This window comes from Lissotriton helveticus, chromosome 7, assembly GCF_964261635.1.
Source record: "Lissotriton helveticus chromosome 7, aLisHel1.1, whole genome shotgun sequence".
In the NCBI taxonomy this organism is placed as follows: Eukaryota; Metazoa; Chordata; class Amphibia; order Caudata; family Salamandridae; genus Lissotriton; species Lissotriton helveticus.
Window position 1 is genome coordinate 838,090,910 of NC_136068.1, and position 24,897 is coordinate 838,115,806.

The 24,897-nt window shown below is 48.9% G+C and overlaps 1 protein-coding gene across 1 annotated transcript in view; it reads left to right on the forward strand.

The window, feature by feature from the left end:
• STING1 (stimulator of interferon response cGAMP interactor 1) overlaps positions 1-24,897 on the forward strand; it is a 409,277-nt gene that overhangs the window by 198,008 nt on the left and 186,372 nt on the right. Inside the window, exon 4 of the mRNA XM_078653333.1 lies at positions 7,822-7,930. Within this exon, the coding sequence (XP_078509459.1) occupies positions 7,822-7,930 (109 nt within the window). The remainder of the gene's footprint in view (positions 1-7,821; positions 7,931-24,897) is intronic.

The window sequence follows — 24,897 nt, forward strand, 5'->3', positions numbered from 1 at the left end:
GCTCTTTTTATCAGAACCTGGAAGAAAGGATATGAGACCGTAACCACCATAACCACTGGGTGGGCAAGCATTTATATATATATACATGCCGGGTGGGATAATCCTCGCCTCCGTGTCCTTAATAGAATTGCAAATTCTTGTCGCGAATGCTAGCAAATTTGTGATTCTATGTCAGGACCGGAGGCTTCTGATTATGCTTGTTTAACGCTTATTAAAAACTACTGAGGTAATATCCCCCACCGGCTTATAATAAAAAGTCTTAAAGGTCGATTCTGACGACCAATCTGCACTACGCATGATATCGTGAATGCTGGAACCCAACATGAAAGACTTCGAAGCCATGGCACCCCTGACAGAGTGTGCCCCAAAAATGGCGATGTCAATGCCGGCTTCCTTCATAACATACCGAAGCCATCTGGCAATGGTGGCCGCAGCCACTGCTTTGAAAGGCTTTTGTAAGGCGATCAAAAGCTGCGAACAGCCCTGAGGCCTAATAGCCGCTGTACATTCCTCATAAGTCTTTAGACAATGAACAACACATAACTTTTCATTTTCCTGAAATGCATTATAAGAAACATGAGTAGATAATGTCTTAGTGCGCCTAACAATCTGAAAAGAAACTCCTTCCGGAGTAAATACTCTACCTGTTAGCTCCAGCGCGCGTACATCCGACGACCTCCTGCAAGCCGACAGGCAAAGCAACATGGCTAGTTTGGCTGACAATTGTTTTCTGGATAGAAGGGAATTCGCTGGCCACTTGTCAAAGAGATCCAAAACCAGAGACACGTCCCACAATCCGGAGTACTTTGGTTTGGGAGGATTTTCCACTCTAATGCCTTTTAGCAATTTGCACACGACAGGGTGCATACCTATTGGCTTCCCATCCAGCTGGACATGGCCCGCTGAAATGGCAGATCTGAAATTGTTGACCGATCTATAGGCCAAACCCTCCGATGCCTTATCCGACAGGAAATTCAGCACGTGGGGTAAGCCGGCCCCCACGGGATCCAGGTGTCGTTCCACGCACCAATCCACCCAACCTTTCCAGGCCGAGGAGTATTGTTTTCTCGTAGAAGGTGCCCAGCCTGCTTGATGAAATCTGCAGCCCGGCTCGAAATCCCTGGCACTTGCCACTGTTGCCTGAAAGCCTCCAGGCCATCAGCTGAAGTCTGCCCTCCAATATCAGAGGGTGTCTCTCCTGATGAGGGCCCAGCAACAGCGTCGTCGACTCCGGGAGGAGTCTGGGTAGGTCGCAACTCCACTGCATCAGCTTGGGGAACCAAGATTGCGACGTCCACCAAGGCGTCACCATGACCACCTCTGCCTTTTGCCTGATCACTTGCGACATCGATCTGGGGATCAGCAAGAAGGGGGGGAAGGCATACTGCACTCCCTGCGACCAGTCTTGGAGAAACGCGTCCGTCGCTTGTGCCAACGGATCCGGCCTCCAACTGAAGAATCGGGGAATTTGGAACGTCAGTCTCGACGCGAATAAGTCCGTCGCGAACGGACCCCAAATCTCCTCCAGCCATTGGAATATCCTCGGAAGCAACTTCCAGTCGCTGTAGTCCCTGAGGTATCTCGAGTTCCAGTCCGCTACTTGATTGGACTGACCCGGAAGGTATTCCGCAATTATCGATATCTGGTTGCGAAGGCAATAATGCCAAAAGTCCTTGGCTATTTGCACAAGCATGGACGACCTCGTGCCGCCCAACTTGTTGATGTATCTCACCGCCGACACATTGTCCAGACGCAGAAGGATACAACAAGATGTCTGCTTCGGGGACAACGTTCTCACCGCGAACGACCCCGCAAGCAGTTCCAGACAATTGATATGAAGGGAAAGCTCCTCCGGGGACCATCTCCCTCCTGTGGAGATGTCTCCACAACGCGCGCCCCAGCGGCTGGCGTCGGACTCTATTGTGATTTCTGGGAGGGAGCCGAAGATCGCCCGGCCGTTCCAAGCGTCGACGTGTCCCAACCACCATTGCAACTCTGTCCTCACTTCGTGCGTGAGGGGAATGCTGTCCGAATACGAGAGACCCTTCTGAAGATGCCTGATCTTCAACTGCTGCAGAGCCCTGTAATGAAGCGGGCCCGGGAATATCGCTTGGACTGAAGACGCCAGAATTCCTACCATTCTTGCCAGTGCCCTGAGGGAGACTGTCTGACAGTTCAGCAGTTTCCTGATCTCCCTCTTCAGATCCCTGAGCTTGTCCTTCGGGAGGCACAGCTGAGCTATCACGGAGTTCACCGTGAACCCTAGGAAATCTATCACTTGAGAGGGAGCCATTACTGACTTCTTGGCGTTTATAACAAACCCCAGATTCTGCAAAATAGTCGTGGTCAGCTGAAGGTGCCGCAAAAGAGTCTGCTAGCACTGATCCACTATTAGGATATCGTCCAGGTAAATGATGAGGCGAATACCCCTCTCTCTGAGGTACGCCACTACAGGCTTCATCACTTTGGTGAAGCACCAAGGAGCTGAGGAGAGCCCGAAAGGCAGAACCAAATATTCGTACCATTGGTCTCTCCACCGGAACTGCAGAAATCTGCGATGCGGGGGAAAAATCGGAATAGAGAGATACGCGTCTTTCAGGTCCAGCCGGACCATCCAATCTCCTACCTGCAGAAGATCTGTTAATAGATGGATGCCCTCCATCTTGAAATGATTGTACGTCAGAAACTGATTGAAGTCCCTGAGATTCAACACCAATCTGTTTCCGCCTCCTTTTTTCTGTATAACAAAGATATTGCTGCAGAAACCGCGAGGACCTTGAGGACTCGGTGCTATCGCGTGTTTCTGCAGCAAGGTCGCAATCTCCACGTCTATAAAACTGGTCTCTAGTTGGGAAAAACGGAGAGACGTGGGTACGCTTGACTGAACAGGACGCGAGTAAAACTCCAAGTGAAAACCCTGAACCGTCTGTAAGACCCAAGCGTCTTGTGTAAGTTCTGCCCACTGCGCCAGGCAGTGCTGAGTCCGACCCCCCAAAGGAAGAAGGGAAATACCTGTAAATCTCACCTGAGCTCTGCTGGTGCTTGAAGTTCCCCCTGCCATTGCCGGATTGGTATCTGTTCTTGCTGAACCTCCTACGGGAGGGATAGAAGGTTCCTCCCCGGGTGGAATCATAGTCATTCCTGCCCCTTCCGAAGTCGCCTCTATGGGAGCCTGGAGGACCTCCTCGGCCTGACGAGCGACCCCCGCCTCGTCCGGCCCTGTTAAAAACACCTTGGTTTAATGCACGCTTGATGCCCGATTGGGCCTTGTCTAAAGCCGTAAAGGTGCCCACGTATTTGGATACATCTTTGACGAACTTGTCCCCAAATAATTGGCCCTCTGCAAGGGGCCCCGGCTCTGCGTCCGCGAGCTCTGTGAGGTTGGAATCCATTTTCATAAGCAACGACTTCCTTCTCTCCGCCGAGATAGCACAATTAGCGTTGCCCAACAAGCAGATGGCCCGTTGGGTCCATCCGGCCAACACGTCAGGGTCTACAGGGGTAGAGGCCTCCTTGGCCGCCAAGGCAATCTCCAAAATTTTTGCCAAGGGGCCGATGGCATCCAGCATTTTGTCCTGACACCCTTTCCAAGCCCTGTCTAAACCTCTTTTAGGATCCTTTGTGAACTTCTTCAAAAAGGTTAGCAGGCTGGTGTCAATCTCTGGCGTTTCCGCCACGCGATTCGGGATGTCGGGTCTAGGGCATTCTGACCGCAAACGATTCCTTACTTCTCTTGGGAACCCCTTGCGTAAGTTCTCATGAATGTAGGCCGTCACCGCCGTAGGCGGCATCCAGTCTTGCGACCTGGGATGCATTATCTCAGACGGATCAAATGTAAAAGGGGTATGAGCAGGCGCAAGGGTATTGGCCTGCGCTGATTTAGCCTTCTTTGGAGGATTGCGATCTTCAGAAGTGTCCGTATCTGTATCCGTGTTGGTACCAGTGTCCGTGTCTGTGTCAGTATCATGGACCCTACGCTTAGCTGTGGCTTTGCCTCCTGCGTATGAACTGTCGGCCATGTCTGGCAAGGTAGCTAAGGCCTGAGTATGAGGCCAAGTGGCAGAGTCACCTGAGGGTTGACCCGAGGCCGAAGCCCCCACCTTCTTTTTCTGTGGTTTGATGAAGCCATGTCTCTTGGCGAAACCCTCTAGCTGTCGTCTTATGGGACATAGGGCTGAAGCAAGGGCTTCCTGCACCGTCTGCGGGACCGTAGTCTCCATAGCCCTACTAACGGAGGACTGGACGGACGCGTCCAAGGCACTAACCAGGTTGTCCTCTAAGGCAGCCGCCTGCCTGTTCCCAAAGTTCTCCTCCTCATTATAACCCTCATTATACTGGTCTTCTGACATCATGAGGTAAAAGATCCCACCAGAGGCTCCTGACACCGCAGGTTCAGGCGAGGAGGGTCCAGGGGGGGTCAGCCCTTACAGCACACTCACTACTACTACCTTCAACCCCCTCAGCAAAGCTGTAGTCAATAGGGGTCAGAGACCCAGGCCACCACCAATTCCCAGAGCGTGTGCACACTCACTGTAATGTTAATGTTAGTATGTATTTGTAAGCGCTCGTACGCCCGAGGGCTTCATGGCGCTGTAGGAAGGAACGGGCGCTTAAGTCACAGTGGAGAAGGGGCAGCTCAGCAATGCGCCTGAGTGAAAAGCCAAGTTTTCAGGGAGTGTCTAAAACTGAGGATGCTATCATTCAGTTTCAGATGGAGAGGGAGAGAGTTCCAGAAGCCAGCTGCAAGATGGTCAAAACAACTGCCTCCAAGACGTTTCCTCTTGTAGGGTGGGACAGTCAGAAGGGATTTGTGGATAGACCGAAGATTGCGGGGAGGGATATATCTCTTAAACATGTCTCTAATAAAGAAGGGGCCAGAGTCATGCAGAGATTTGAATAAAATACACCCTGTTTTGAAAGCCACACGCTGCTCCACCGGCAGCCAGTGTAGCTGTTTCAAGCCGAGTCTAACAGATTGCCTCTTGGAAAGGTTCAGGAGAAGTCTGGCTGCCTGATTCTGAACCAGCTGAAGGCGTTTGAGCTCTCCAATTTGAATGCCAAAATAAAGGCTGTTGGAAAAATCCAATCTGGACAGAACCAGGGAGATGACAATCTGAGTGAGGGCAGCTGGGGAAAAGAAGCAGGCGATTTTCTTTATCTTCTTCAGCTGGAAGAAGCAAGCTGAGACAACTGCTCCAACTTGTTTTTTAAGGGAGAGGTCCTCACTAATATGTATTCCCAGGCTCTTAACCGAGGAGGACTTGGATGGAGGGGCTCCCATACAGGGGGGCCAAAAGCAAGGGTTCCAACTGAGAGCACTCTGTCCAGGCAAGACCAATTCGGTCTTGCCAGGGTTAAGTTTCAGATGACTGCAGTTCATCCAATTCAAAATGTGGGACATAGTATTTTGGAATTCAACCACAGAGTCCTTGGTGTTCAAAGGAACAATGAGCTGCAGATCATCTGCGTAGCTGAAGATGGTCACCTTGGCCCTCCTAAGGGAATACAAAAGGGGGCGTAAATACAAATTAAAAAGCAGAGGTGATAACGAAGAGCCCTGAGGCACTCCACAGGTGGAAGGTATGGTGGGGGCAGTGAATGGTCCCAGTCTGACAGCCTGAGTGCGACCAGTAATAAATGAACGAATCCAGCTCAGCGCGGGGCCCCTGAGGCCTGCCTGCTCGACACGGTCGACCAAGATGTTATAGTCGACCGTGTCGAAAGCAGCTGAGAGGTCAAGTAGCACCAGAGCCTGATGGATTCCTTCATCCGCATTCCGTCTCAGAGTATTCTGCACCGAAAGGATAACCGCCTCTGTAGAGTGGCATGGGCGGAAACCAGCCTGGTTAGGTGCAAGGTACTCTGAATCTTCCAAGAATGTGGAGATGCTGTTGCAAACATGAGCCTCCAAAAGTTTGGCACAGTAAGGTAGCAGGGATATGGGCCTGTAATTTTGCAGGTCAGACGGATTGGCTCCTACTTTTTTTATTAGGGGAATGAGAAGGGCTTTTTTAAATTTATCAGGGACTTTACCCTGAGTGAGCGTTCCATTCAGTAAAGAAAGTATACCCTCAGGGATACTGGTTCCCACTTCTTTCAGAATGTAGGGGGGGCAAATGTCATCGGGTGAACCGGATTTAACTTTGGCGAGAAGTTTGAGTAACATAGTGCTGTCGACAGGGGGGAACACATTCAGGGTCGCAGTATTGTGAAAAGTATCAGCCAGTAAGAGGGGAGACTGAGTGATAGGAATGCTTTGTTTAATAATACTAATTTTCTCAGAAAAAAAATGAATTTTGTAGGCCTTATTTGTATTATGCAGCCTCTCCAGGCGATTATTGAGGCAGAGGGACACCTTCCTGACTCTACCGCTAAAAAACCGCAACTGAAACTACATTCGGGATCGCGCCGCGACGTGCAGCCCAAACGCGACTGAATCCTACCAGAAAGGAGCCCAAATTCAGCGCGTTTGGGCGCCCGCCGCGGCCGAGAGCCACCCGGCCTGAACACGCGTCAGCCGCTACGAGGGGATGCCAGCTGCGCATGCGCGAGATGCGCATTCGCCGAGGGGACACCAGGTAAACAAAGGGCCCAATTAAAGCAAGGCGTCCGTCTGCCCCCGGTCAACGACCGAAGCTACCCTCGCGCCGAGCGGCGCGCTTCACTGCCACAATGAGGAATACATAAAACAAGAACGGCGGGCGCCGAGGCAACCCGCCGACGCACCGCAACTACTCCCAATCGTAACCAGGTATTCCCCTTAAGGTACACACAATCCCTGGTAAACAACAGTGCTCGATATTCGCAATCAAACAACAGTGCCCAATCACTAATCAACATATATTAACACAACTGAGCATCAGAGGGAGTAAACGAAGGTGCACTTAGCTCTGTGAGCAGCAAAGAAAGAGGAAGATGGCGGCAGGCAGAGGCCTCTTATGGACTAGGGGGGCGTGCCTATATGTGAGACATGATGGGATATGTAGTGTTTAACGTTGTTTTGAATGAAAAGCAAGCATTTTCATTGGCTGCTGTGAGCTTCTAGTAAAGATTGAGAAGCATAATCAGAAGCCTCCGGTCCTGACATAGAATTAGTCACCCCCATTCATCATGATCAATTATCCGTGTGCCACCCGGGTAAGGCACCATACTAGTAACGCACGCACTCTTGGATGACTTTAGGATAAACATGGACGAACCGAGAGATCAATGGTGTGCGAGTGCATCCCAGCTCTTTTTGAACATTTTAATAATTACAGCTAACCTTGTGAACTGTCATAAGGACTTTAATAGTATAATGTTTATTTTATAATGTGTGACAACCTGTTGCATCAAGTAAGCATTATATTTTGTATTTAACTCCACGTGTGTCTGCATATGTGCACAGAACTTTAATAAAGTACTGCCTCTAAAAGACTTGTTTAATATCATGATTACTTATTTGTTTAACAGTATTACCAGGTTACAAGGGCACTAGGTTAGCACCATTCCATTTCTGGTGCTTTGCAGCAGTTTTAAGATCTTCTCAGGGTTTCTTGTTGATCAAATGGGTGTAATTTCTGATATCTATATGTTTCCCTGGTCTTCATTGCTTGATTTTTTCTCGCGAGAAAGTGTCGCTCATAGTCGTTGACTGTCACTCATAACTACACTGACTTATGAAAATGTCACACATAAGCAATCTGAAACCTTGGCAACTATGGCACTGCCGTCCTTTGTTTTGCTTTTCATATGTTGAGCTGTATCAATTGCAATAAATTCTGTGAAAACTTTTCTGAGGATTATGTTTTCTGTATTTGATTGTCTGTTTCGCCTCTATAGACTCACACACAAGTGGACATTTCCGAAATCTGTGAAAAGAATAAATTAAATGTTGCGCATGGACTAGCTTGGTCTTATTATATTGGATATTTGAAAATTATTCTGCCAGGTAAGTGTACATTATAGTTTTAGTTATGCTTTGTAGTGAATATGCCGAAAAAGGTGTAGCATGCACAGAAATGTCTAAATTGTTATGTATGGTAAAATACCTTCGGCTTTCAGCAGGGATCGAAGGAATTGAGAGATATATGGCATTGCCCTGTGATATCTGTGACTGACTCCCTGCAACAAGTGCACGCCTGTAGGTTGCTCAGCTGTCCCTCCTAGGTGGATGTTATGGAACATTTTACCCTGACTGGCTGTATAATACAGTACATGACTGGGTTTCTCAACTGCTGCTCGGATGAGGCCCTATATTGCATTTACCTGTGATTCGTGTGCCCAGTGGATGCCTATGGGTTACTCCTCTGTCACTCCAGAGTGGACTTGATTGAGCAATTTACTCCATCGGCCTGGACACTGGGTCTGCCTTTCGGACCCTGAACTGCTACCAATAGGGGGAACCTGTATTGCAGTTCCTCTGATTCCGAGTGCTTAGTATGTGCTTGTTACAGCTGGGTTGACTACACACATTGCCTGCCATAACTTCCTATATCCAGTGCAGAGACCTTTTCAATCGGATACATCAATAATTTAATGTAAAGTGCATGCTCTCTATCCCTCACTACATCCTCTCTATCTCTTGGGGAGAGGATGTAGCCTCACGGCTAAGCGGTCGACCTCGAAGCTGGGGTACCAGGTTCGAGTATCAACAACGATGAACAACATCCTGTGGTTCTGGGCAAATCACTCAATCTCCCCGTGCCTAACAAAAATGAACGTGTCCATCTGTAACGAAACTGGTGCTCATGTAAAGCGCTCTGATACCCGATGTCTCGTTTGTGCTATATAAAACTCTAAAAAGTTTTTTTAAAGTCTCCTGTTCTTTCACTTCATACCGAGACACAGCTTGCTCAGGCAAATCCACACTGCAATTCAACCCTGTTAAAATCAAACCGATTTAGTAAGTACATTATACCCCAATTTATAGAAAAATCCACTAGTAGCATTACCATCTCACTCTCCCCAGAGGTTGTAACACTCAGTAGTGTTATTTCTTAATTGTAGAAATAACACTACTGAGTATTATTATTGACTTACTAAATCGGATGTCTCTGAAAGTGGTACCTTATACTTGGGACACTTAAGAACTCAGTGATTGATTTGGTATTGGGGAGTTAAGAGTCTTGAATTATGTTACAGTCATGTTCCTTACCAGCATTAAATAGGGGACCATATTATATTATTAGAGGTGTACGTATCGTAACTGGAGTTGTATATAATAATGTGATCTCAATTTTACAGATAGTGAGTGAGGCGTTCTATACCGGAGGAGTTCAATACATATTCACTTTGGTTGTCAACTTTCAGGTGACTTTTATAGATAGTAACTTTATTATTTTTGCTCTTGGTCTTTCACGCACTCGGGTGATTAAAGGGAGATACTTTATTTACTGTACTTATTCTGAAATTTACTATGAAACTCTATTTTTTTGCACAATTGGTGCTGGTGTATTATGATACCTTAACTAGAAATTTATTTTCTGCTATACTCTGCGTCTCTGAATTATAGGAGGTTCAATAAGTATTAATATGGATTTTTTTTATTTAGCATGAACTGTGCTTATATTCTGTTTATTTGGGTTTGCAGCCTTGAAGAAGTCAAGGATGCTTTAATTAGCATGACGAAACATGTGTTGGCTTCATTGACAATTGGTTACATGTGAAGAAAGACTCTTTTGATTGCTTTAAATACTTGGATATGAGAATTTGTGTTGTACCTACAGAAGAACTTTGGGTTTGAAGAAAACAGAATAAATTACTGCCCATTGAATACTGTATACGTGAAACTTTTATTATTGGAGTGCTCAGGGAGGATCCAATTTTCTGTTTATTGATGTACCTGGGTGTGCGGGTATAGGTGGGGTTGTTAGGGTAACCAATTCCTCCTCCCTTTGAGCACTGTGATTTACTTGTTGTATTAGGTACTTTGACCCATATTGGAAGTTCAGTGCCCTGTCTTAGACCTGGTTACCTTAAGAGCAGTTTGGATCTTTAATTACTGCTTGGACATTCGACACCCTAAAAAAAAAGTTGATGACCCACCAGTGATTTGCGCCCCACAGTTTGGTAAACACTGGCTTAAAGGCCACTCTGGCTTACGAAAATATATCATGTTTTATTCAATCCAGACAAATACAAATATCCCATTGCATCTGACAATAGGTCACACAAAATGTAAATTCTTAAGATTTGTGTGCCTTTTCCTCTCTCAACACAGCGTTGGGTGAGACAGGGCTCATCAGTTTGCAAATTCCTGACCATCAGGACCCTACCAACAGGATACTCGACACCGGATAGCCAAGTCTGTTCTCAGCATGTGATCACCCCTCAAGGTCTAAGCTCCCAGAGTTCTTGAGCTCTGTATCCTAGTGCCAACTGTGGAGAGGTATTTCAGAGGCATATACACCATCATTGCGCTTTCCTCGTTCGCCGCCTGAGGTGCAAGTAATAAGAAAAGAAAAAAACAGATACTGAGGCCCTACTTGTAAAAATGTCAAACTGCCTGCTGCCCCATGGTATGAAGAGACTTGTGATGGTCATTTCTCTGAGCTACTTCACAAACTGAGTGACCCTCCTTTCTACTTCAGCACAACTGCAAGCAATTGGTTTTTGCGCAATCAGAAGGCACTGGTAGCGGTCCATTGTGAAAGGAAGAAACCACACTGGCATACGTTCAATACAGTAGAACTTCAAATAGTACTTTTTACTTTGCTATCTCTAGTTTAATCTCTAGTTTAATTGTTAGCTCATTTTGCAGCATTCTTGAGTTCGTGCCCTGAAAGTAACCCATCCCTTTTCGAGAATTACATTACTTGTTCATTCCCTAGGAGGTACCAAGTCTTTCCATTATCCTAGGAGCACTTTCTTCTCCATTATTATCACAAAGGGTAACGATTTATCATCAAAACAGCTAAGGAAATAAACATTTTCCTATAACAATTTCACCTCTCTCTCACACACACACACCCTGAAATAGCTTTTCACTCGCATCGTGTCATGCCTAAATTTGTCCAAGTCTCTGTCTATGTATTTATTTACTTCAACACGTTTTGAGTGCAGCAGGTACACTAAACGAGGCATCTCGGTGGTCTAGCATTTTGCCCAGGGGATATGTGAGATAAAGGACCCAAAATATCCTGGTTGAATAATAAAGCTTCTTCCTGCCTTCTAAACTTTAAATAACAACATCCTGTTCTATTTCAGGATGCTTTCTATAGTTCATCTGAAATATTCTGTTTTAGGATGCTGAGGGAGTCTGTTCCAAAGTTTAGCCACTTGAAGGCTGAACAGTCTCCCTTCTCATTGTGTCCACTTCGAGCCCAGTACATGTTTGAAACATTTTGTGGCTAAAGAGGTGGTATGAGAGGTAGGAGATTTCAGTACGAGACACAACCTCTCTTTTGTCTGACAACTACTATAGATCTTTCCAGAGACTGGATCTAATTTCTGCCTGCCACACATAATCTAACTGCTGTGTTTTGAATATGTTAAAGTTTTTAGTAGCTAGTCCCAGTTATCAGTGTGCAAATTGATGAAGACATTTACAACCAGGAATTTATGCACACAAAAAAAGTATTTTCCTGCTGAACAGTCTTACCTGCAATAAGCAGACTTTGGAAGTGTCAGACAAAAATACTATAGTCAATCAGTCCTAAGTCGTTCACCACCACGAAAGGGTTGAAATTGGCGAGAGATTGTTTTCCCAGCAGTAGGAGTTCTGTAGGAGCAGAGGGGCAGATTTACAAGAAACTGATGCATCTGTATAGATGCGTTAGTTTCCCTGTGCCAGCTTGCGAAACCCTTGCGCCTCCATTGATGCACCGTATTTACAATAGGGCGCACCATGGCTCAAGGATTGACAGATGCGTCAGAAATTCTGATGCATCTATTTGCGCAAAAGTAATGCATTGCTGGAGTCGTGTCGCAAGCCCGACGAACTCGAGCAATGCATGTTGAGGCGTATTCTCACTACACTGCTTCACTCCTTAAACCTACTTCAAGCAGGCATAAGGTTTTGAAGCATTGGCGTCCTAAAAATGACGCTGTGAAACCTTGTAGATTTCACTGAGTAACTTTTACGAGGCTTTCCTGAGTGGGAACGCCCACCCTGCATGCATTATACCTGACACAGGTAAATGTGACACATCTCCCTAGATGCATCATGTTGTAAATTGGCCGCATTTTTTACCCCGTTGCTGCGTCACAAAAGGGTATCCAATGGCGGCGCAAAAGTGTTGCAAGGGGCTTGGAAATCTGCCCCAGAGTTTCTTTTAGATGATTAAGGCAGGTAAAAATGCCATTTATATTACTCAACACCATTAATCTTTTACAAATTTTTCATAAAAGAGAACCCCTTTTGCTACTCACTAGTCTAGCCAGGGTATGTCCCAGCCTCTTGCCTTCACTATATATTTTTAGGTATAACCATGTTCTTCAGGACATTTATTGCATGAGTCACAGCTTTGCTACAAGCATCCAAATCTGATTCTGCTTTTTACAGGATAGTGAGGTTACGAAAGCATTCACATTCTATTTCATGCAGCTTGAAATTGGATTCAAGGACACGTCAGAGCGTGCAGTATCTCAGGTTCCTATGAGATACAGATTTCTATGATTTATACTTTGAAATCCTATCACATAGGTGAAAGAAGGTGCACTAATCCCTCATTCTCAAAATAGATATATTCTTAGAAATCACACCTCTATAAACTGGGCCCCTAGGAGCATCAGCTTTGCTATTTTGCGGTGAAATACAATTAAATGATGGGGGAGTGTTTCAGGGTATTTGATACAATCTGGGAACATGCCAGTAGGCTCCCTCAGTGTCATAATAAATCGAATCCTTGAAGCTGTGTCAATGACTAATAATTGAAAGGAAAACTCATGCAGCACAGTATGTAGGAAATGCCACACAACAATCAAGCCATGCACATGAAATTTAGGTCAGTCAGTCAGTCAGTCAAAGTACACTTTATTCGATTTTTAAAAAATCATAAAAGGCACATACAATACATATACATTAAAATCAACAGTTCATTTTTGTACAAAATCAGTGCAGGTCATGATTAGGCTGTTGTACATCGTATTTGGCACGTAAAATTAAAAATCTGTTAAAACGATACCATGTTTACAATAAGGTGTTCAGTGTTACACGTTTGTTCCTAATTCTAAAAGCCACCGCTAGAAAACTGGCAACGCTAAAAGTAATGTAGATATTGCCCAACATCTGGAGGTAGATTAATGCGGGTCTGACTTGAATGAAGCCAGCCTCCCTCAAAACAGGTAACAGATGTTTTTTCCTAGCGGCACAATAAAACCCACAAAACATCATGAAATGCATGGTATCTTGTTTTGAAAAATTATCACACTCACAGGGAGGGGCATCTTCTGGAATAGCCCATGATGGGTAACAACCTAAGGAAAAGTGAATCAAGTTAAACCTGAATCTTGCTAATAGAAATCTATGAAGAGGTCTTGTAACAAATTTCAGGTATGGTTCCAGGGCGGGAGTAGTAATTAACATAGTGTGTGCTCTTACAGATGGTTTCATTATTTCCTTCTCCTCTCTGTTAAGACGCGCCCTCTCTAGAAAATGGGCCTTGATCCATTTAAATCTTCTCTCCTGATGTTAGATGGAGATAAGAAAAGGGCCGGTCTACCTAGAACAGAAAATGTGTTTTTTAGGTACTTCAGCCAAGGTATTTTCATGGCATGGTCCAAAGAGATGACATCCTCCAGAATAAGATGGTTCAAAGTTAACTCTGAATTAAGCCATGTCTTTGCCCAGAGTAAGAGGGGTGCCAGGTTCAACTTATCTGCGATATAAGGCAAGCCCACTTCCTCGTGGATAGAAAAGGTAGGGGTGGATTTGGGGACTGAGAGCAATTGCCTGATTATCCCATTTTCTACCCTTTGGATTTTATCATGGGTAGCGTAGCCTCACAAGGCGGCCCCATAGGTGGCAATGGGAATACACTTGGTATTATAGACCTTTAAAAGCGCTTCCATCGGCCTGGCCCCCAACCTTTTTGTAAAACCCAACAGTGCAGATGTCGAACGGGCCAAGGATAGACTCTTCGCCTTTATCTGGGGAGCCCAGGACCCTTTTTCGTCAAAAAGGTCCCCCAGGTAAGGGAAGACCGGGACCCTGGAGACCACCTCGCCATTGCATGTGAAACTTTTGGATCTGAGCTTTCCTCTCTGTTTACCCACTATCATGGAATGAGATTTTTTGGCGTTTACTCTCAAATCGAGGTTTTCCATGAAGGAACCAAAACGATCCAGTAATGTCTGTAGGCCAATACCTGTGCGCGCCATCAGTATGGCGAAATTTAGGTCACTTTGAAGAAGGAAACTGAAATCTAGGTCCCATCCTCAGATGACGTGAATATGTTAACTGTTTCTCACCGGTATAAAGACCTTCTTGATGAAACTCTGATGAATCAGAAAACTCAGTGTATATGTTCATCAATTTACACCTTTTCTTATACTTTCATTGGACCTGTGACTAAACCCCACATATCATTTTGTGTGTTATCAATTTAGTAACTCTAAAGTCCAGAGGGCACTTGCTTCTGGGACAGTGAGTAAGTGAATGTTGTCCCATTCATACCCAGCCTCCTGTGGGGTGAATTAAAAAAACATACTTCTTGTAGGCCTGTAACATTAATTTCATGTCCCTTAAAGTACATCGTCTTTCACATTCTATCTCAGCAACAGGTGATTTTATAAAAGAGGAAATAGTAAGTTCACATAGGGCTTAAGCTCTCGGACAGCAGAGTATGGCGTAGGCTGTCTCAGGGTCATGTGGCACAGGTGAACAAACGAGAGTAGAATGCCACAAATTGTGTCATTAGAGAAGCAAACCCCAACTACCATGTTTAAAAAGTGCAACAGCACTGCCACAGACGAGTTTAAAGTGCGCAAGACAACATCAAAGCATAGCATACAAAGCAACCTGATGAGCATGATTAACCAGTGTGATGATGCCACACAATGATCAAATACTAGCAAGACCATGCTAAATATACAGACAGCGAGGTCGCAAATGACAAAAGTAGTCAAAGGTAATTAAAACTTCAAATACTGTTGATCCCAACCAAAACAGCGGATATCTCAAGAAGCTATTAACCCAGTACCACACAGGATAAGGTCTAACTTACTGTGGTACACACATTAGGTAGGCTACAATCACCCAGCCAATTTACTTTGGGAAACTGCCAAAGTACACAAGATGGATAATTATGAAACCTTGGTTGTTCAAATAAACTATTAAGCATAGAGAGGCTACCCTCCCATCCACCATGCGTGATCAATTTTGTTTACCATTGCCATCTTTAGAAGATTTCTTGAGGTTATGAGGTGGCTTCACTAAGGATTGTGCCCAGATGGAAATTGGTGATTCTGGAAATCCATGACAAGGCCATATGTTTTCTCCTCGATAATCTGAATGCTTGCTGGATAGCACAAAATGTAGCTCACCTAATGGGATCTCTACTTTTTTTGAAGAACGCTTTTTTTTTTGTGAAAAACCTTTATTGTAGCATTCAATATAAATACAAGCATGGGCCTACAACCGCAGGGGCTGGCCGCTAAACAAAATGAAGACCCCCTATATCACAGTACGACACAGCTCATCAGCCGACAACCCTGAGGTCCGGCAGCGATTCAGGATAGAGCTTGTATTAGAATGCACAACTGAGTCCCAGGATGAGACAGAGGTTCCATTTTATATTATTTAAGAAAGGATCAGGTGCCATACAATCAAACAGAAGAATACGGGGGACAGGGCAAGAAACAGGATATGCACGTAAGAACCGCTATAATGGAACATTGGCGCCAAAGCATATGGATCGTTGCAAACGACAATACAATATACATTCAATGTTGAGCGCCAGTTCTCAGGGCCTGCCCACCCGGGAATCAGGATATCATAATAAGCATAAGCACTAAATACAAGTACACGATAAGAATCCGAATGATTCACAAGCTATACTGATCCTTTAAGGAAGAGAAAGGGAAGGAAAGAAAAAGGCCATAGAAATAAAAAAGGGCAAAATAAAAAAAAACTTTCCAACCCCCCACCCTGCACCCCTGCAAATGGCTACAGCCTAACCCCACTAGCAGCGTGCCTGTCGCCCCTAATAACTAAAACCCTAAAAGTAGGAAAAAGAGTGGAGGAGGGCTTATCTGTTTGGGCTCCCAGCCCCTTTAGTCCCCCCGCCAGAAACAGACACCCCCTATCACTAAAAGACCAACGTATGACAACACTTATAGAAAAAATTAGGGGGTACCGTAATACACCGCCCAGCCTTTTAGATCAAACAATTGCAGGTCGAACACCAGTAAAATCCACTCCAACCCGTCCCGACCTAGGTGATCTTAACCTTGGCCCTTCCGAATCAGCACATGAACCCCCCCCCCAGCGAGACCCAAAGGCACACAAAGGAGTAATAGAGGAGAAGGGAGTCATCAAGAATCAATCTATGGCGACTCGTAGGCAGTGAATACACAAGAACTTCAGACGCAGAAGAACTCTCCCTCCTAGATGGACAGTCCCAACGTATCTTGCCCAGGAGTCGTAAAGTCACCAAGAAAGGAGAAGACGACCACAAAATGAATGGAAAGTCAAGAACAAAAGTCTCCGGGAGGGGAATGCCTTTCGATACCTCCAAAGTCTATAGTGGTGGAAGGTTCGGCAATACACTGACGACCTCGGGAACACCTTCCTCCAGGGCACCATCCGATGGTATCAATACTTGCTTCCTCACGGGGTTCTCGCACGGAGTCAAAATGGCCGTGGTTTGAATGGCTGCAGATTGCTGTTCCAACAGTAAGGCCGGGTCCGGTTCCACCAGGAGCATCTCAGATAGGCGCATGTCCAATTTGCACAATAAGACATCCACATGTGAATGAAACGCCCTAATTTCTGCCAATATTGACCTCAGCGATGGCTCGAGCACCGTGCGATCCATAATCTCACACCCGACACCAATCACAATCACCTCCCCGGGTGAATCTGGCATCCTCAGGGGGGACAAACAGGATCACGAACGTGCAGATGCGGAGGGTGATCAGTCTTTATTCGCAGCCACGGTCAACCCGGTTAAGGCCGCAGGTCAGAGACCCCGACCCACCGAACCCCGGCGGGCCCAAGACCGGGTCCGCGGGACGGGGACCCCCACCCGCAGCCAACAGCAAGCAGAGTCACTCCTCCATCGATGCTGAGCAATAGAAACGATCGCCGCCAAATTTGGGCTTAAACAAAGCCTCCACTCCGATTGACCGGACCCAGCCTGGGTCTCCCGGCCGATGTTGTTGCACTGCAGCCTGGCTGTGAAAGTACTCGAGGCCCCGGCTTCACTGCTGGAGCAGGCCACAATCTTCAACTCGATGTAACTTCGTCAAACCAGCCGATAAAAGTTCCCGGATTTTACCATCGGAGTGCGGAACAGTTCATGTACACAGAGGCTAGGCGTAAAATCAGGATAATGTACAGGATATTGCGGCGGGATACGGAGGTCGGCGGAGCCGGGAGCCTAAGCAGCCATCTCGTTTGCTGACGTAGCTCCTCCCCCCCGAAGAACGCTTTTCTAACAACCTGTACTAATGAGAAGATTGGATGGATGCTAAGTCTAGAATGTTTGGTGCATATGTTCGCTATAATGATCCCTGCCTCCTTGTTATCAAGGAGGCAGGGATCACTATAGTGAATGAGCTAAGAGGAAGAGAGCCTGGGAGGTGCTCCCAGTAGAGGTCTCAGAACCAGAAACTTAGGGTAGCGAGCGTTCATGAATAGAATTGAAAAATACAGGATTACAAGAACAAAGAATTGCAAGAATGCAACCACTATTTCAGTATGAGCAGTACTGGAAATCTGCATGTTGCCTTCAACTTTGACCAGTTGAGCTCCATGTGTCTTCTTTAGATAATTTGGTAGCTCCAAGATCTAAACATACCATCAATGAATGTAATTCTCTCTCCAGTGAGAAGGATCAACCTGCAGTTATCAACCAATAATATTGTTTGATTGTAGATAGCCTGCCTTAGGGTTGTGATGTTGGAACAGAGGTGATAGAGGGGTGTGGAGGAGATATAGTGACTAGCGAAGTCACACACAAAGGTGATGAAGCGAGTTGAGCCATTGAAATGAGTGGCCGAGCCTGTGCTCAGAAAAGACGTGGTGGGCTGGTTGGGAGTATTGCTGGGATGGGTGGACCCGCAACATGGTGCTTTAAACTGCTTTGTGAGGGGGAGGCCACCCTCTGTAGCTTGGTGGGCAGACCAAATGTATGCCATTGCCAGCTCCTCTCTAGTGACCTGTAGGTCGGTGTATAACCAGAAATTCGCTTGACTATAATTTATTTACAATTAATAACTAATTAAACTGGAAGAGGGGTTCATGGCGGTAGCGGAGTCATAAAGGGCTCAGGGAGAGGCCGGCGCAATGCTGAATCTGGCCCAAACATAGCTCACACCCAGAGGGGTGACAGCCAACCAGATAGTCTCACCCCACCAGCATCTAGAATGCCTCATAAAACAAAGCACTTTAAATCTGTGTGGACAGTATCTCTGACATTTATATGGTGGATTATATAATGCTTTACATTTTTGTATATGTTTATATACACAATGTAATGGCTGTATGATATTTGTATGATTTTTATAAAATAAATTAAAAATAGGCTTGCTCGTTCATCCTTCATGCTCAGTCCTAAAACCTGTGCTACACGTGCACCGGCACTTGGATAAACTACAGACCGCCAGAAACGCTATATTAATGCAAGTAACACTTTTTGACTCGTGTGAATTAGAAAATGGGGAAAAGGGGGGCGTGGCCAAGATGGCGTCGGAGTAGGACGCTTTCTCGAGCCTCTCCGACGCCGATCCTGCATAGCGACTTACTGCGGGGTCCCAAGGCGTCTTGCCTGTGCTGCTCGATCGGCGGAGGCTGCCGAATACTAGCGGTGTGCCCCGGTGTCGTCGCCTCGGCGGAGAGTGGCCGGCAGGAGCCGTTTGTGGGGAGCCGAGCTGCGGCCTGTGAGGCGGCGGCCTCGCGTGACTTGGAGGCCGGAGGAGGCGGAGCGGACCCAAGCTCTGGCACAGCACCGGCGCTGGCTGTATCGCGCTGAGCGGGTGAGGCAAGGAACTGCACTCACCGGCGGAGGAGCGCTTGCTGACCGGCGCTGAGAGGGGAGCTCGGCGGGCCGCGCCGGTGGCTGGACGCCGCCAGGGGCTGCCAGAAGAGCCGGACACCAAGTCGGGAGGCGGCCCCTAGACCACGGAGCAGACCTGGGCGCTGCAGCACGGGCCCGGCGGGGGAAGAGCAGGTAGATCCCCCTTCTCGGATGGCAGCAGACTGGTGTATCTACCGACGGGGGAGGAAAGGAAGGGCTGCGAGGTAGCGGGGCCAAATATCTGCCCAGGACCACGCGCCACGCCGGGGCCTTCCGGACTCGGACCTGGAGGGTGACAGTGCCTGGAGAGCCGACGCGTGGTCTTGCCCACGCCTGCATAACGCAAGGAGGGTCGTACCACTCTGGCGGCCGGCTCGCGGTAGTGGCGGGACTTTGGATACCATCGGGGACAATTGGCTCTGCTGGTGGACACTGTGGAGTGGCCTGACATTGTGCTTGTGGTGTACTTTTCCAAAGGAGGCTCCGCCGGCGTGGCTGCGCCCTACAGCTGTGCATTGGCACCAGGGAGGAGCGGTGGACTTGCAACTTGCTGGCACTGATCTTGGAAAGCGGAGCACCAGGGCTGCCGCCCATCTGGGTGGTGGGTCCCTCTAGCGACTGAGCGCTTGGCACCACTTTGGAGGGGCTCTGACGGTGGCGGACCGGACCGGCTTCTCACGGGTCTTGACCGTTGGGGGGGAAACGTGCTGTACTGGGACCCCACGGGCCCCGTGTCTGGTCGCCAGCTTTGGGGTGTGAGCCTTCTCGCCCGCTTTCTGCCCCGGGGGCTGGAAAGACCCTTGCACGCTAGGAGCATCGATGAGTAGTGGTGGCCTGGTGGGGGAGAGACCGCACTATCGACGGAGTATCCCTGCATGACCTCTGGAGAGAGCGAATAGCGCCGTCAACGGGCCGTCCTGATACGGTGGGTCATCGACCCGAGTCTCGCCTCCCAGCGGCGGCTATCCAGAGCCTGAGTGGAAGTGCGTGGACGCGACTCACAGCCATGTCCAACTCGCAACGCAGAGGGGGGAAGGCGGGGAAGGACGTAATCCCCAAATCATCGCAGCAACCGGCGTCGCCGGGAACCAGCGGCTCCTCCAGACAATCGGATGATGAGGCGCCAGCAACTAAAGCCTTCATGAAGGAGCTCTTCGCGACTATCAAGGACGACATTTCCGAACTCCGTACACAGTTGGCCTCGGACCTCCGGGAGGTACGGAGGGACGTAGATGGGATTGGCGAAAGGGTAGCGACACTGGAGGACCATGACCTTAGCATGGCGACTGATGTGCACCATCTCCAACAGGACATCATACGCCTTACGGAGCAAAATCTGGATTTGCAAACCCACGCAGAGGATTTGGAGAACCGCTCCAGAAGAAATAACATTCGTATTAAAGCAGTGCCCTGGGACGGGGAGGCGGGGGACCTGCGTGGATACGTCCTGGCCTTGTTTCTCCAGATCTTGGAAGATGAAGAGGTGCGTGACATCCAGATGGATAGAGTGCATAGAGTGGGGCTGCCCAGGAGGGGCGGGGGGCCGCCTCCAGATATCCTCGTTTGCGTGAATGACTTTCAGATGAAGGAAAGGATCTTGAGGAAAGCGAGAACCACTGCCTCACTGCAATTCAGGGGCCATCACCCCCAGCTTTACCAGGACCTGGCGGCAACGACCTTGCAGAAACGAAGGGACTTCCGGCCTGTGACCGCCTTTCTCCGGGGGCGCGGGATATCCTACTCCTGGGGCCATCCCTTTCGGATCATCTTTCGATGGGAGAACCGGCTGCGACAGATCAATTCCCTACGGGAAGCGATGGATCTTCTGGGTATTGAGGCAACGGAACCATCACAGGAGGCGCGTGGCTCTTCATTCCGGAGGCGGCGTCGCTCTTCCTCATGGCACAGGGTGGGCCCGTCCCCGGAGCGGCGGCGGCCGGACTCGGCAACTAGTGTGCAGGAGAGAGGGGCCGCAGTGGCTTCGGTGGCCTCCGCCACCATGACGGATTCCCTGGCGAGCTCTGGAGCAGCGTGACCCCGAACTTATGGAGTGGCGTCGGAGGGGCTCTTGGCCTGAGGTCCTCGGGGTACAAAGGTACTTTTGGAGAAGACACCCCGAACTGTGGCCCTGGGGGTCCCCAGGTGGACACCCCTGCCCCGACCCCAGTCCAGTGGGGGACTTTTGAACCGTGACCTGCTGGAACTGAAGACTGCGGGGTTCAGGTTCAGTGCCTTGAATTACACTTTGTTATTCTTTGTTCTTGGGGGGGTGGCGGGTGGGTTGGTTGGCGCTCTGACTCTAGATGTCATGACAGAGCGATTTGGGTGGGGGATGGGAGTTCCGGGGGTGGCGGCGGCATTGTGTGTTGAGTGTGTGTTGAGAGGGCCTTTATTGACATTGTCTTCTATATTTTGTATATTGTTTCGAGTTATGCCTTCTTTGACCCCTACGTGCCTTAGGAACATGGATATTGTGCGGGACTTGCGGAGTGATCGGGTGGGCCTCCTGGGGTGGTGGTGGCTGGGATCCTTTCCCAGAGTCCCTGTGTCTGTTTCTTTTGCCTGGGCTTGGTTCGTGGTGCATGTGCGGGACCGGTGCGGGCACCGGGGCAGTCTGGCTGTGAGCATGGCGTGGAATCTGTGTTGCCTCTTATGCCTGTCAGCATAGGAACTTGGAATGTTAAGGGCCTTAACTCCCCGCAGAAGCGGCAGAAACTATGGAAGTACATCATAGATCACCATTTGGATGTGGTGGCCCTCCAGGAGACCCACCTGGCTAGGAAGGATGAATTGAGGCTTCGTCATAGGCAGTTCCCCCTTATCTACAGGGCCTCTGCGGCCACGAAGCATAGAGGGGTGGCCCTACTCTTCCGAGCTTCCCTGCATTTTCAACCCATGGGTGTGAGGGTGGATAGGGAAGGCCGTTGGCTACTGGTGAAGGGACTGTTGCGTGGTCGCCTATGTACTTTTGCTGTATTGTATGCCCCTAATGCAGGACAGAATGGCTTTTTGCAGGATCTGCTGGACAAGATGGGGGACTTTGTGGAGGGTCACTTACTCTTACTAGGCGACTTCAATATGATATGGGACAGGGGTCTGGATAGCTCTGGGGGCCGCAGGGCAGACACTGGCGTTTTCTCAGACGGAACTAAACGGCAGTTAGGGGACATGGGGCTGTTTGACAGTTGGCGCTTCCTCCACACGCAGGCCAGGGATTACACCTTTTTTTCCAACGTACATCAATCGTACTCCCGCATTGATTATATCTTGATTAGTCAGGCCCTGCGGGGGGACGTACAGTTAGCTAGTATTTTTCCGCTCTCATTATCGGATCATAGCCTTGTGGTTTTGGGACTGCACTGGGCCACCGGGGGGGATGGCTGGCGCAAGTGGTATTTCCCGGCAGCTCTGGTGCGAGATGAGGAATCGTGTAAGGCCCTACGCAAGGCGATTGGTGATTTTTTCCTCCTCAACCCGCCCACGGACACGTCGGTGTATACCACGTGGGACGCGTGCAAAGCCTCTCTACGGGGCACATGCCTCGCCCTCAACGCGAACCTGAATAAGCTAAGGCGCGAGGAGAGGGAGGCTTTGGAAGTGGAACTGGCTGCCTTGGAACGGGCCCACAAGGCGAACCCCTCCAGAGTGACCCTACGCCCCCTAACAGCGGTGCGAGGGAAACTGAAGGCCCATTATAATAACAGGGCGGAATTTACTCTTCTGCGACTTAGGCGTACCTCCTATTCCCAGGGCAACAAGATCGGGCGCCATCTTGCCCGGCAACTCTGGGACAAACGCGAGAAGGATTATATTGGGGGAATTCGCGATCAGGCGGGCTCTGTTCAGCATAGAGATGCGGACAAGGCGACCATATTCGGGCGCTTTTATGCAGCACTCTACTCGAGCGACGCCCTTGATCCCGGCGCACAATCCAAATTCCTGGAGGGCCTGTCTCTCCCAAAAGTCTCTAAGGAATGGAACGAATCACTATCCTCCCCCATCTCCCGGGAGGAGGTCTTGGATGCCATTAAAGGCCTGAAGCTGCACAAGGCCCCCGGGCCTGACGGCTACACGGCCCTCTTCTACAAAACGTTTGCTTCTGAAGTATGCGACTACTTAGTCTCCCTCTTCAACGCAATGGCGATTGATGGCAGAACCACGGACTCTATGGCTGAGGCACTGATCAGTATTATTCCCAAGCCGGGGAAGGATCCTACCCTTTGTACGTCCTACCGCCCGATCGCACTTCTCAACCTGGACGCCAAATTGTATTCCTCTATTCTGGCGGGTAGACTGCAGGACCTGATGCCTGCCCTGATCCATCCTGATCAATCGGGGTTTATCAAAGGCAGACAGACCCATGATAACCTGCGCCGCGTCATACACCTCATAGAAAAGGCGGAGCGATTTCGCATACCCGCGGTACTAGTTGGGCTCGACGCTGAGAAGGCTTTCGACCGCGTCGACTGGGGGTTTTTACACCAGACACTAGTAGCCTTCGGTTTCTCGCCTTCTTTCGTGAGGATGATCGAGGCTAACTACAGTGGCCCTACATCTCGAGTGTTGGTCAACGGCCATAGATCCACGAGCTTTCGTCACTCCCGAGGGACGCGCCAGGGATGTCCCCTCTCACCCCTTCTCTTTGCTCTTAGTATTGAGCCATTGGCGTTGGCGGTGCGAGACAATGAGAGGATTTTAGGGCTTCCCTTTACAGGCGAGCAGCACAAAATCTCGCTCTTTGCGGACGATGTCCTGTTGTCTATCAGGGAGCCGGCGACGTCGCTACCGCATGTCCACTCGGTACTCTCTGCCTACGAGGAGGTGGCGGGTTTCAAGGTTAATTTCGATAAATCCTACGTACTAAACCTGACCCTCTCGGCGGGGGAGGTGCAACTGACCAGGCTGCTCACCCCGCTCGCTTGGGCGTCGGAGTCCTTGCTCTACCTGGGCGTGCGGTTGACTTCCACCGTGAACGCCCTGTTCCACGCTAACTTCCCTCCGATGTTATCTTCCGTTCAAATTGAGCTGGAACGATGGAAGCCTAAATTCATCTCGTGGTTGGGCAGGATACACGCCCTTAAAATGGTGCTCCTTCCCAAACTGCTGTATTTATTTCAGGCTTTGCCTATTCCGATAGGGCTAGACTACTTCCGCCGATTGAAGACCGTGATGCTGAGATATGTCTGGCAGGGTGGCCGGGCACGGCTTCCATTTTCAGTTCTGCGGCGCCCACGCTTGGAGGGGGGGTTGGCTTTCCGGACATGCATTTGTACTACAAAGCCGCCCAACTGAGGGTCATTGTGGAGTGGTCCCAACAGAAGTCGGAAAAGCACTGGCTCCACATGGATCGGAGCATTGCGGGCCGCTCCATCTGGGATCTGGCCTGGAAGCCTAAGGCGGATCGTCCCAAGAATGCTTACGTTAGCACCCCCACGAGCACGGTGCTGAAGGTATGGGACACGGTAAGCGGTGATGACCGTTGGACCACATTCCCGTCCCCATTCACCCCGATTCACTTCAACCCGGCCTTTCTCCCGGCCCTGACGGAAGGTCCCTTTGACGCTTGGAGGGAGGGTGGCTGTAGGGCCCTCACCCACTTGTTCCATGGCGTCGAACCCCTCACTTTCCACAACTGTATGAGGGACTATGGTGTCCTCCCAACGGAACGCTTTAGACATCTCCAGCTCCTGCATTGGGCGACGTCGCCTACCGTGGTGGACGCGGCTACCAGACCCTT